This window comes from Callorhinus ursinus, unplaced genomic scaffold, assembly GCF_003265705.2.
Source record: "Callorhinus ursinus isolate GAN/ISIS: 27379988/994484 unplaced genomic scaffold, GSC_fseal_2.0 scaffold33, whole genome shotgun sequence".
Lineage (NCBI taxonomy): Eukaryota > Metazoa > Chordata > Mammalia > Carnivora > Otariidae > Callorhinus > Callorhinus ursinus.
The window spans coordinates 11,132,020-11,144,395 of record NW_027397095.1 but is presented as its reverse complement, the minus strand read 5'-3'; the positions used below and the strand labels follow the sequence as shown (position 1 = coordinate 11,144,395).

At 41.3% G+C, this 12,376-nt stretch overlaps 1 protein-coding gene across 6 annotated transcripts in view; it reads left to right on the top strand.

The window, feature by feature from the left end:
* The window catches only part of GRIA3 (glutamate ionotropic receptor AMPA type subunit 3), a 280,967-nt gene that overhangs the window by 127,935 nt on the left and 140,656 nt on the right, over positions 1-12,376 (top strand). For all 6 annotated transcript variants that reach the window (XR_012374364.1, XM_073879199.1, XM_073879198.1 and 3 more), the window contains one exon: positions 5,999-6,186. Coding sequence is in view for 5 of the 6 variants with exons in the window: in XM_073879199.1 (XP_073735300.1) it covers positions 5,999-6,186 (188 nt within the window). In the remaining variant the exon portion in view is untranslated. The remainder of the gene's footprint in view (positions 1-5,998; positions 6,187-12,376) is intronic.

The following is a 12,376-nucleotide window of genomic DNA, read 5'->3' as shown; positions in this document are numbered from 1 at the left end:
AGTCCGCTTGTCCCTCTCCCTCCCCCCACTTGTTCTCTCTCTCTCTCTCTCTCTCTCTCTCTCTCTCTCTCTCAAATAAATAAATAAATAAATAAATAAATAAATAAATAAAATCTTTAAAAAAAGGAAAGAAATCTGCTTCCACATACCTCACTGTATTGGGTAGCCATTAGAATAGGTCAACAGTTCTCAATCCTGGTTGTACATGAGGATCACCCCGGGGAATTTAAAATAAAATAAAACAAAGCCTGGATCCAGGGTGAGGCTTGGGTATCCATTTTTTTGAAGCTTCCAAAGTGATTATAATGTGCAGCCAGAGTCGAGAGCCACAGAGGTAAGTAAAGATGCAGAAAATGCTTCAGTAATGCTTCCTTCAGCTGAAATCAGTTGAGTAACAGGCAGGATGGACACTGACCCCACACTCGACCGGCCTTGGAGATACCCACCAGCTACCAGCTGTTCATTTGTTAAATGCTGTAGCCTGAGGATCATAAAGCACATCACCAACTTTCAGAGCCGTCATGTAAATGACCTCATGAGATAGGCAGACCCCAAAACAATGCTCAACATTCTTTTCCTTTCCTTCCAAACTGGCTTGTGTGAAGGCCACTGCTAAGATGTGACTGTGTTAGCTGGAGGCGTAACACATTAAACCATGGGCCATTCTTACACTGGCACCTGGAAAAGGACAGAGTGCTGAGAGAATGGGACAGAGGACGGGCAAGTTTATCGTTCTTCTGTTTTTAGATCAAATACTAAATGTGTCCAGCATGGAGCAGTTTTTCATTTCGTTTGTATAGTGAACAAAATCCTGACCTTCTTTCCCCCTGTGAAAATGATTTTGACAATTGTAGATTTGAGATATTTTTGTATCTGCTGCCGTCCCTGCCATGAGGTCAACCCAATAGTCACAGATTGAATTCCCTGGGAGCAGCTTCTGAGATGGAGATCAGCATGCTAAAGTTCCTCAGGGAGTATCTTCACTGCCAACAGTTGTGGAAGAAAAAGAAGGAAGCGGGTTTGGGCAGAAGGAGGAGCTGGGCTGTGGTGCTGTCCTAACAAGGCCTCCTCCTACCCCTCAGGGAGCTCTGAAGTTGGGATGGCCCTTTAGAGTTATCCCATCTGGGGTAAAGGGGTTGTGCCTTTATGCCCTGTAACAAGCGGTCACTGGATGCAGGCTGCTCTGGGTAGGGAGCTTGACTTGAAGCTAGGCAGCTTTCTTTAGCCAACAACCTTTCCAGAAGCTGAAGGAATAAGCCCTTCGGTGCTGAAGGGGTATCTGGTGGTACAGCACAGCATCCCTACACTCGCCTCTCCCACAATGGCTTCCTTGTTTAGCAAGAGTAGCCCAGTGACCAGTCCAGTAGGATTGAGCTGGTCATAGGTGGGGCCCGGTTCTTCATCCATAGTCACCTTGCTGCACCTCTACTGTCCTGCTCCTGCATTATCTTGGTTGAATGCAGATGACAATCCATCATTCGCCCGGTTACCTATGTGGTAACTCCCAGTCTTTAAAACGAGGAAGAAGGGGCGCCTGGGTGACTCAGTCAGTTAAGCATCTGCCTTCGGCTCAGGTCATGATCCCAGGGTCCTGGGATTGAGCCCCACATCGGGCTCCCTGCTCAGCGGGGGGGTCTGCTTCTCTCTCTCCCTTTCCCTCTCCTTCTCCCTATCACTCGTTCTCTCTCTCTCTCTCTAATAAATAAAATCTTTTTAAAAAATAAAATAAAATGAGGAAGAAAATGAAGGTGGACAGCAACAGTGGTCTGGAATCAAGATGAGAGAATTTGCTGCTCAAACGGAAGTAGCTTTCCTTTGGGCATGCTAGAGCTCACACAGAGTGGAGGACAATTCTAAAGCTGCTAAAACAGCAGGCTTATTTTTACAAAGCCAGGGCTTTGTTAAGCACCTCACTTCCTACAGCACCAACGCCTGCCTTGGCTCTGCCTCCAGAGACAAACTTTTCTCTCTTCCCCCCACCCAAACTCGTTATTTACTCTCTTCGGGCAGCTGCAACGGGGAACAGTCAAACCATAATAAATTAGGTACAAAAACAAATAAGAGCTTGGGGGGGTTACTCATGGATATGTACTAAATTGAGGTGATCATGGCCGCCAGGGCTGTCAAGTACGCAGCCACGTGCTCCGGCAGCCACCCGGAGACTCTGCAAGTGGAAGACCCCGCCCTCTGAAGCCACAGTGCTGACTTATGAGCAAGGCTCATCGCCCAGGAGGCCCCAGACGCCAGCTTATTAAAAAATCAGGGGCTTTCTCAATTTTTGAATAGGTTAGACACTCATATGATTCAAAGACCAAAAGTACACAAAGATCTATAAAATCGGTGTTTATTAAGAGGCCGCTCATTGGTGGCCGCGGACAGAACACAGAGCTGCGCTCACCTGTCACCTGTGTCTTCCAGGAGCTTACGCTTGGAGAGGCCAGCATGAGTCATATTTTTTCATCTTTATTGTTTTTGTACTTACAGAAGATAATACCTGCTTCTCGTAAAATAGTCCAACATTCCATAAATAAGGGGTGGTGCAAGTAGAAGTTCTTGGTAATTTACCTAAACCTCAGAGATAACCACTGCCAACTCCTTTGCATTCTTTCGACACATAAACAAACAGGTGGGGCTTTTCTTTACAAAAATAGAATTATAGTGTAAGTGCTATTCTCAGCTTCTTTTCTCCGTAAGATTTTGGCAGAAGTCCTTTCTTCTATTATCTAGAGATTGGGCCATCTTTTTTACAGCAGCATAGCATTCCAAGTGTCTCTACTAGAATTTATTTATCCAGTTTTATTTGGAATTTTTAAACGCCTGTCATATAGTTCTTCCAACCAGCTTCTTTATTGCTTGGAACTGATTTCCCTTGCATTTAAGTCTACTCCTCTCTGGAGAAATGAATGAGAGGTCATTTAGGGAAGCTTTATGGGGGAGGAGAGTCATCCACAAAGGTCTATAGGTAGCAGAAAAAGAGACACATCAGGTATAGTTGCCTTGAGCACGTAACAATGAGAGTACTAGATTATTGTGCAAAACCATCTTCCAGATTTGAGCGAATGTAAAAATGGGGGAGAAGTACAGACTGGTATGGGGTGAGCGATTAAAGAAAGGGAGACAGAAGCAGGTTGGAATGGAACAAATTTTGATACATGGATAGTGAGTCATTACATAGCAAAGCTTTTATGGAAAGAACCGACATGCTTTAGTTGAATCCAAGCGTGGTGTCAATTAACAGCATAATGTGGCGATTTAAAAATATTAGCAGTCCTGGGGCACCTGGCTGGCTCAGTCGGTTGAGCATCTGCCTTCAGCTCAGGTCATGATCGCAGGGTCCTGGGATCGAGTCCCACATCGGGCTCCCTGCTCAGCGGGGAGCCTGCTTCTCCCTCTCCCACTCCCCCTGCTTGTGCTCTCTGGCTGCTCTCTCTCTCAAATAAATAAATAAAATCCTTAAAAAATCTTTTTAAATAAATAAATAAAAATATTAGCAACCCTAGGCTGCCAAAATAACAGCCCAAATCAAAGCAGGCAATAATCCCATTGTCATCCGCACTGGTCAGATCACATCTGATTTATCCAGGTCAATAAAATATTGACAAATATCCATAAGAGAGAGACAGAACAGTGAAGGAAATTATCATCATGTTATAAAAGTAACTGTTGTAGTATTGGGACATCTTTAGTCTGAAGAAAAGAAAAATAAGGGGAGATATGTTAACTGTCATTAAAAAATGTGGACTGTCATACAGAAAAGAGATTAAACTTGCCCGTCACCCCAAGTGGTGGAATAGGACTAGCAAATAGAAATGATAAGAATGTAGATTTTGATGGGGCGGCTGAGTGGCTCAGTCGTTTAAGCATCTGCCTTCGGCTCAGGTCATGATCCTGGGGTCTTGGGATCAAGTCCCGCATCGGGCTCCTAGCTTAGCAGGGAGCCTGCTTCTCCCTCTCCTCTCTGCTCGTGTTCTCTCTTGCTCTCTCTCTCTCTCTCTCTCAAATAGATAAAATCATTTTCAAAAAAAGTAGATTTTGACTCAATACACAAAAAAAACTTGTCTTTTGTTAAAGGGTCTTTTAAACATATCAGAGCCTCCCTGATGTCATTTCCTTTCCATTATTATTCAGCCAATAATACATTCTTCATAAATAGTACAGAAGTAAAATTCAAACTAGTCCTTGCTGAATTTCATAAATTCTTAATTAGTAGGATTCAAAATAATGAGACCTTATTGTACACTGCTTAAGAAAGGTTTTCAAATACTTTAATCTCCTTCTTCCTGTTTATTTCTTAATCCCGTGCTTTGGCCCACCGTGTGCCCTCAACTCCCACTGAAGCAGAGAGCACACAGAAAATCCACACGAAAATGTAAATCTGAGAAATAAATATGCGTGGTTGGTTTAAAAAGAGTAAGAATTAACATTTAAAGCAATGGTAATTTACTCTGATCTGTAATTTTGAGCTCCCATGCTGAAATTGCTCATTTGGAAATTACCAAGTGCTTGGGTCTCATTTGTGATCTTCTTCCTGCATACACCCAGCACACAAAGGAGTCATAACGGCCGGCTGAGTCACTGCTGCCATCTCCCTGACACGTGCTCTCTAAATGTCAATACATTTTCTATAGTGCAGTGATGAAGATTCCCAACCATAGCTTGCTTACACTACAGGACGGGTCCTAGAATGTGTTCAAAGGGCACCACGATCTTCCTCCGTCCTCTACTGCTCCAGTGGCCAAATGGTCATGCCACAGATCATTCTGGCCTTGCAAATCATTCCCATTACCCATTTCCATTAGTTATTGCCTAAATATAAATGGAAAACAATTTAAATTTATGGGAAGAAGGGAGCTGCTTTTGACTGGATCCCAATAAAATGATGTCCGTACTTGATGAAATTATACTCAGATTACGGATTCCCACCAGAAGCAAAAATATAGACATGATATAATATTAGAGACGTAAGTACTTGAAAAGACCAGTACATAGAAAACCCTGTACTATTCTGTGGCTCATACTTTAAGATATACCGCTCTTCCCAACTTCTCAAACCCTACCTCCAAAAGGGTTACGCAGAACTCAAGTATCACATCTTTTCCATCTTTCCCATTCAGCATAGATCCAGGGCGTTAGTAGCTAATAGTTGTCAGATGTAAATTAACTAAAAAGGAACCAAGAATCCCTGGTAAATTTAATTTTAAAAGGGGAAGAACTGAGGAAGACTTAACATGATTGAACTTTTTCATAATGATGGGATCAAAGGACCAGTATGATATCTTTGTTAGAAACTGTCTTTGTCAGGTTTTCTTAGTTCTTTTACTTGGGAGACGTAATTTATCTTGTTGGATAGTCATATCCATGTAAGAATCACTCATGTTATAAGGTTCTATCTCTACTGACACTATGTCTCGTTCCAAAGAATGTTTAGTGGAAGATGAAAGACGTGAGCTGCAATAGGAAACACTGAGGCCAGAAACAAGGAAAAAGCTTTGGCATTCATTCCATAGATGTTTTGATAATGCATGTCAATCAAAACGGTTAGGTACTATAATTCAGCTGTGATTGCTTGCGTCTGGGCTTTATTAAACACCCAGCCAGCCTGGTTTGTAGAATCTTCCTTTAAAGCAAGATAGAGGGCGCCTGGGTGGCTCGGTCGGTTAAGCGTCTGCCTTGGGCTCAGGTCATGATTCCAGGGTCCTGGGATCGAGCCCCGCATCGGGCTCCCTGCTCAGTGGGAAGTCTGCTTCTCCCTCTCCCTCTGCCCCTCCTCCCTTTCTCAAATAAATAAATAAAATAAATAAAATCTTAAAAAAATTAAAGATAGAGATGATGACTATCTGGATGGTTAAGTCTGGGGTCATGAGTAAGCCTGCTTTCCACAGTGGATAAGATTCAAAGGGACCCAACAGACTGTAATAAAAATGCAGTAGAACCTTTAATACCTACAGGAAGAGTTTAAAAAGAAAAACCTCATCGTCGCTGTTCTTCCTTCTTCCAGGATTTTCCATTCTCCAAGCAATTATGGAAGCAGCAGTGCAAAACAACTGGCAAGTGACAGCCAGGTCTGTGGGAAACATAAAAGACGTCCAAGAATTCCGACGCATCATTGAAGAAATGGACAGGAGGCAGGAAAAGCGATACCTGATTGACTGCGAAGTCGAAAGGATTAACACAATTTTGGAACAGGTACGTTTGAGATTTATTCCAGCCCCAGCCAACACGTTAAATCATCAACCTCAGGCAGCTCCCATATCTGCTAATAAATTAAGTAGCCAACAGACTAGATGGGCCAACAGTTTTTGAGAGTCTCTCTAATCTTTTTTCTTCCCCAGTGGCTGCAGGAAAAAAAAAAGAAAAGAAAACACAATCTAAGCTGTTGAAAATTGCATACCATGATTAATCTGGAAGTCTCTGCAATTTAATGCTACCTATCAGATAAACACACCCTTCCCCACCTCCGTTTCATAGATCGCTGATTGCTTCAAAGTAATCCCCTTCTTTTTCCATACCTTTCTCCCAGCACCGACCAGACAAGGGATGAGGCAGGGCAGAAGGGAAGGGTTTTGTGTCAGGGGCGTACTTGCAGAGTGTCAAGGCAATCTTCCCTAGGTTCGAATTTGTGGATATTTTTGCAGAACAGCCCTCCGGTTCCAGAGAGAGACAGAGAGAATGTGTATACGTAATTTAGACCCTTTCGTAAGTACAATGGCATACAAGAAAAAAAAGTGTTTATGGCTTTTAAAATGTGAACAAATTGAAAAAGAATTAGACTGGAGGAAAAATACAATTCAATGGGCCCAAATGTATTCGTTCCTAAGCTCGGATATTTAAATTTAAGACTAAAAAATATTAGAAGAAATGTTTCACCCTAAGCCAGATGGATACTCTGTTTGGAGTAAAGAGTCAAATTGAAATGCAGTGAAAGTTTATTATTTTCCTTAGAAATCTCAATTTTCCAGTTAATAACAGAGTGCCTATGCTGCCATAAACAAAACTGTAGGGGAAACATTTCCATTCTAATTCGATCCCAGCGTACCTGGGGGCCAAAACAGCTTTGGAGATTGAAATTATAGTGAGCAGCCATTGCCTGGGAGAGCTGTTTTTATAGCAAATTAAATATTAACAATTTGTCAGATATACCCCCATAAGAAGGGAATGCAAAAAAAAAAAAATAGGGAAGAGGAGGGGAGAAGGGAGGGACAAAAAAAGAGAGGAAGAGAGAAATCGCTGAGCCTGCATCGTGGAGATACAAAGCAGTTCCCTTGCTGAGAAAGGCATCACCTCTAGAGAATCACATCTCACAGGAAATCTAGAGCATAGCCTGTGGCTAAATCAAATTTCCCAACTAACATTCTCTTGAACTACCCAAATGATTCACCCCTCCCTTCTAAAAAAAAAAAAAAAAAAAAAAAAAACCTTTGATTTTCTTAGATCCTGAAAGTGAAGAATCAGGTCAGTGATTCTGGTGTATGTACTACATGCCCTCTAAAATTGTATACCAAAATAGCCTTTTAGTGGGTGACCTACTTAATAGCCTAAAGTGCAGGAACGTCCTCCTTGTTGTACTTTGTTTTCCTTCTTCTGTCATCAGGAACTTTGGCTTCTTGAATATGTCACATTTGGTTAAGTCGTCTGGGTTTTATAGGGTCTTACACTGGAGGCTGGGATTTGTCAGCATAATGTAATAGAAAACGCAGTGGGTAGAGCTCTGAATTTTATGTAGCTACGGGGTCTTGGGCAATTAAAATACCTATGCTTCAGTTTTCTCATCTACATCATGGGGAAAATAAAACTTGCTCTATCTCACATGGTTGGTATAATTGCTCCGAGAGACATAAACTGCTATAGAAAAAAAAATAGCCATTATTACCTAACGCTTTCAGGAAAACTGAACTAACATTATTCAAAAGCCCCATTCTCTCTTTTCATGTATCACTTTCTATCTTCCTTTCTTCTATATGTACATTCACAGTATCCCTCAAAATACATACAATTTTTCATTTTTTTAATTTTATTTATTTATTTGACAGAGAGAGACATAGTGAGAGCAGGAACACAAGCAGTGGGAGTGGGAGAGGGAGAAGCAGGCTTCCCGCAGAGTGGGCAGCCCGATGTGGGACTTGATCCCAGGACCCTGGGATCATGACCTGAGCCGAAGGCAGACACTTAACGACTGAGCCACCCAGGTGCCCCTACATACAATTTTTCAGGGAACATTGTTCAAAGAAAAATTTTAGCAACATCCAGGTAAGGCTAAAGAGTTCATTTCACTTATTTTTTTTCCCTCTTTCAAAGAATTGTTATAGAACTACCAACTCATGACTGTTTACTCTGCCATTTAAGGAATTTCTCCTAGCCCATAAGTACTATGAGGTAGGGGCCACGTTTGTCTTGTTCACGGTTATATCTCCAGTGTCCAACAGAGTACCTGGCATGTAGTGTTCGACGGATGGGTGGATGAATGGATGGACGGATGAATGAATGAATATTGAACCAGCACATTTTCAGTAAGTTTTGCTGTGATTTTGCAATGCTTCCATGGAGAGGCAAAAAAGTGCCTGCAGCCACATGATAAGATTATTAAAGCACACATTTTCTAAAGGTTTAAGATGGTGGCTCTCTGCTCAAACCTATTCTGATGATATCATGAATTTGCCATAATTTATTTTTTATATAAAAATAGATTTCTCATTAAACAAATTATTTAAATTAAGCAACAAATTCAACATGCTGTTTCTTTAGAGGAAACATTTGAAAAAAATGAATTGAATGCTAAGATACAGAGATGTCACTTTTCCCGTTGGTTCCTAACCATTCTTTTGACAAATTTATCCTAATTCACAATACAGATCCTGGTTAGAATGATGGCATTTATAATTCAAACAGTATCATGTTCTTATAAAAGATGCCCCTATCCTCCAAAGGTGTTTTCAACTTTGATTGAGTTTTTTTCATAAAAAGAAACCTCTATAGTCTCCCACAAAAGGATACTTCATGCCACTGTCTGGGGTAGAAGAGCCTGTTACACCATTATAACGCTATTCCCTGCAGATTTGATTTTGGCATAAAGTTCATATTGTACTCTATATCCCATGGGTGTGAATGAAAAGACATCAATATGGTGCAATTTTTAAAATATAAACAGGTCTTCATTACAGTGTTATATAGCATAACCTCCCCATTTCCTGATATAGGTTCTAATTTCCCTGCAAATGTTCAAACACTTAGAGGGTAAATACGAATTCTTCTAACATTTCTCTCCAAAGCTCTTTTTTGAACTCTTTCCAACTCTCGGACTAGAGCAGAAAAAAAAGACTCAAAGGAGGTACTAATATCTCTCTTTAACAGTTCAACGCTAAGGAAAGCATTCCCAAACTTACAGCTCTAAGAATTAACATAGAAAAAAGAGTGAGACAGATGAAAGAAACCATGAAAGATGGTCAGGTTCACAGAGAATATTTAGAAACTGTAGATTTTTAATCTAAAAATGAAGAGCACTTTGTATAGGAAGATTTAGGTGTACTAGGCTGAATGAACCACTGACCCGACCTGATACAGCATTCCTATTACTGTATTCTGTTCATGAGGCCCTCCCATTGGTGGACAGCTGCCTTCATGCAATGACCAATCTAAACATTCACTTTTGAAAAGGTTGCCACTCGTGGACTTACCTATTCGTGACAGAATAGATCCTCCATCCCCGTAGCATATATCTGTGGACTGCTTTTGAAAGTCAGGCCCCATAACGTGATATGGCTCTGTTGGACATTTAAAATTTATTTGGAGAGGCAGCAGAGCGTAGTTTCAGAACCTGGACTTTGGAGCCAGTCGGTGTGGATTCTGTCACTAGCTGTGTGACCTGGGGCAAGTTACTCAACTCTCTGTGCCCCCGTTTCCTGGTTGTAAAATGGGGATGGTAACTGTCCGTCAATGACCTAATATAGGCAAAGCTTTTAGAAGATGTCTGACACATAGTGTTTGGGTAGTGCTTTGGTGCTAAATGACGTGTTTTCGCATACATTATCTCATTTGAGCCTCACTATGGGTTTATCCCAAATTAACAGATGATTAAATGGACACTTAGAGACACTCCGATGATTTGTCCAAATGTGGTGCTCCGCTCAATCTTAGTAAGTGGCAAAGCAGGGACAAACTCAGGTCTTCTGACTCCTAGTCCAGCGCTCTTGCCCCTACACTGACCCACCTTCCTTAATTTCTAAGTAATTTATTAGATATTTAGTGAAAGCCAAATCCTAGATTAGGCTTGCTCATCAGATTATGTTGTAAAACACTTGCAAAGCAATTGGAGAAGATCCAGAGAAGAGCAGCAAAAAATGATTAAAGCATTAGAAAACGGGCCCTATGAGGAAAGACTACATGGGGTTGGGGTTGTTTAGGTTGGTGAAAGAGAACCAAGAGGCAGTTTTATCACCATCCTCAAGAATAAAGAGGTATCATAAAGAAGGCACTGGCCAACCCACTCTGCCTGCCTGAGGACGGGACCAGAGCAAATGAGCCTAACTAGGACTAGAGAGTAGGCATTTGAAAGGACTCATTACAAGGGGAGAGGAAACTGGAAGAAAGTAAAAGGTCACCAGTTGAGGCTATGTGGAGGTGAGGCCATTCCGGAGTAGTGAAAAGTTAAATCTAGAATAGTTTTAAGACTGTTTTCAAGAATAGACAAATATTCTGAGTTAATCCTGTTTGTTGACAAGTAAATATCCTTATAGAAGATTTATTTTAATGAACAGATAAGGGTATTTCTTAAGTTGCCTCTCCATTGGATATCTAAAAGGTTGTCTCTTTAAAGACATCTAAACATCTCCCTTCGGGCTTTACCGTGTTTTTATTTTTTTCACAGATAATTCAAAGGGAAATCTCAGCATAGCCCCTGTTTGAATTATGGCATATGCAAACTTGGTGGGGCCCAAACCAACATGTGGCAATGTGCTACTCTCAGGAAAAATACAGAATATATGATTTCCCCTGGAAATATTTCAGGCTAAAATCACCTCATTGTGGATGATGTGAAAGGAACACTTCTTAAGGACAGAATCCTGAAGCAGGTCAATCCTTCAGGCTCCTTTCATTTGAGAACTCTGTCACTTCAAAGACAGTCATTTTAAGAATGAAACATCCAAGTTAGTAAGTCAGGTCTCTAAAGGTAACAATTTAAGCAAGATGAACACTATTAGGGGCCCTTCTAAAGTATGAGGCTATCATACAAAAGAGACAGTGCTCACTCCAAAGTGTGTGTAGCAATTGGGGTCACTAGAGCACTGTTGCCAATGGCTAGACCTAGATCAAGTGAATTAAAAATGTTATGTAGGCTTATGCCTGCTCCTGGCCTCACTCTCCACTCAACACAGAGTGGTACCATCCAGTTCCTCCCCTGTTTGCTCCCCCTTTGCTCTAGCCCTTACTTTCAACGTTCCTTATAGAACATTTAGCTGACTTACCAGTCCATGAGACAGGTTGTGTTAGCATCCCTTCTTCTTGGAAGATTTTGTTTGTGGTACAGTTGAATAAACACCAGCCTGGGAATCAAAGAGACACGACTTCAAATCTTAGCTCTATTACTTCTCTTTTGCATGACTTTGAAAAAGTGACTTAATTTCTTTGAGGCTCAACTTTCTCATCTTGAAAGACCATTCCACTCCCTTCCTTTCATGTGATGCTCGTGTGCTGTGAGGATCACGCAAGATCTGTGGAGAGCACCTGGCACAGTGTTTGGCACCCAGTAGGCACTCAGGAACCAGTAACCGTAGCTATTTGTTCACGAGGGGGAAGTTTTTGTGCTTGTGAAAATTAGTTATTGAGGGACTGTTGCTCCAGAACAGTGTCTTCGTGGATTTTCCAAGATATCAGTTCAATCTAAGGTCTTCACATAAGAGCAGGGTTTAAGACCTGAACTAGCCTCAGGTTTCACTAATATGAGTTTAGCATGTTAGGCGACCTCCCTATTTTTCTCTCCAATGTAACACTGGGTCACACACAGTGATTGATAAGCTCAAGGACTATCTGAGAATTAACTGGATTTTTCAGCATCAATTAAAATAATTAAAAGCATTAAAACCTTGAGCCATCTATGACAACTGGGCATTTTTAATAACAAATAGGTATTAGATGGTTACAAAGTTCCAGATACCACTTTAATCAATGCATGTGGTTATGTGTGTTTATATATCTCCTGTGAGTTAATCCCCGTGTTAGCCCTATAAGGTAGATGGGAATAGTATCTCCATTTTATAGATGCGGAAACTGAGGCATAGAAGTCATACAGCTAATGACTGGTGGAGCCAGAATTTGAATCCAGGGGGTCTGACTCCAAATGCTGTGAATCACTGCACTCATCAGCCTTGGGTCTGACTGAGGT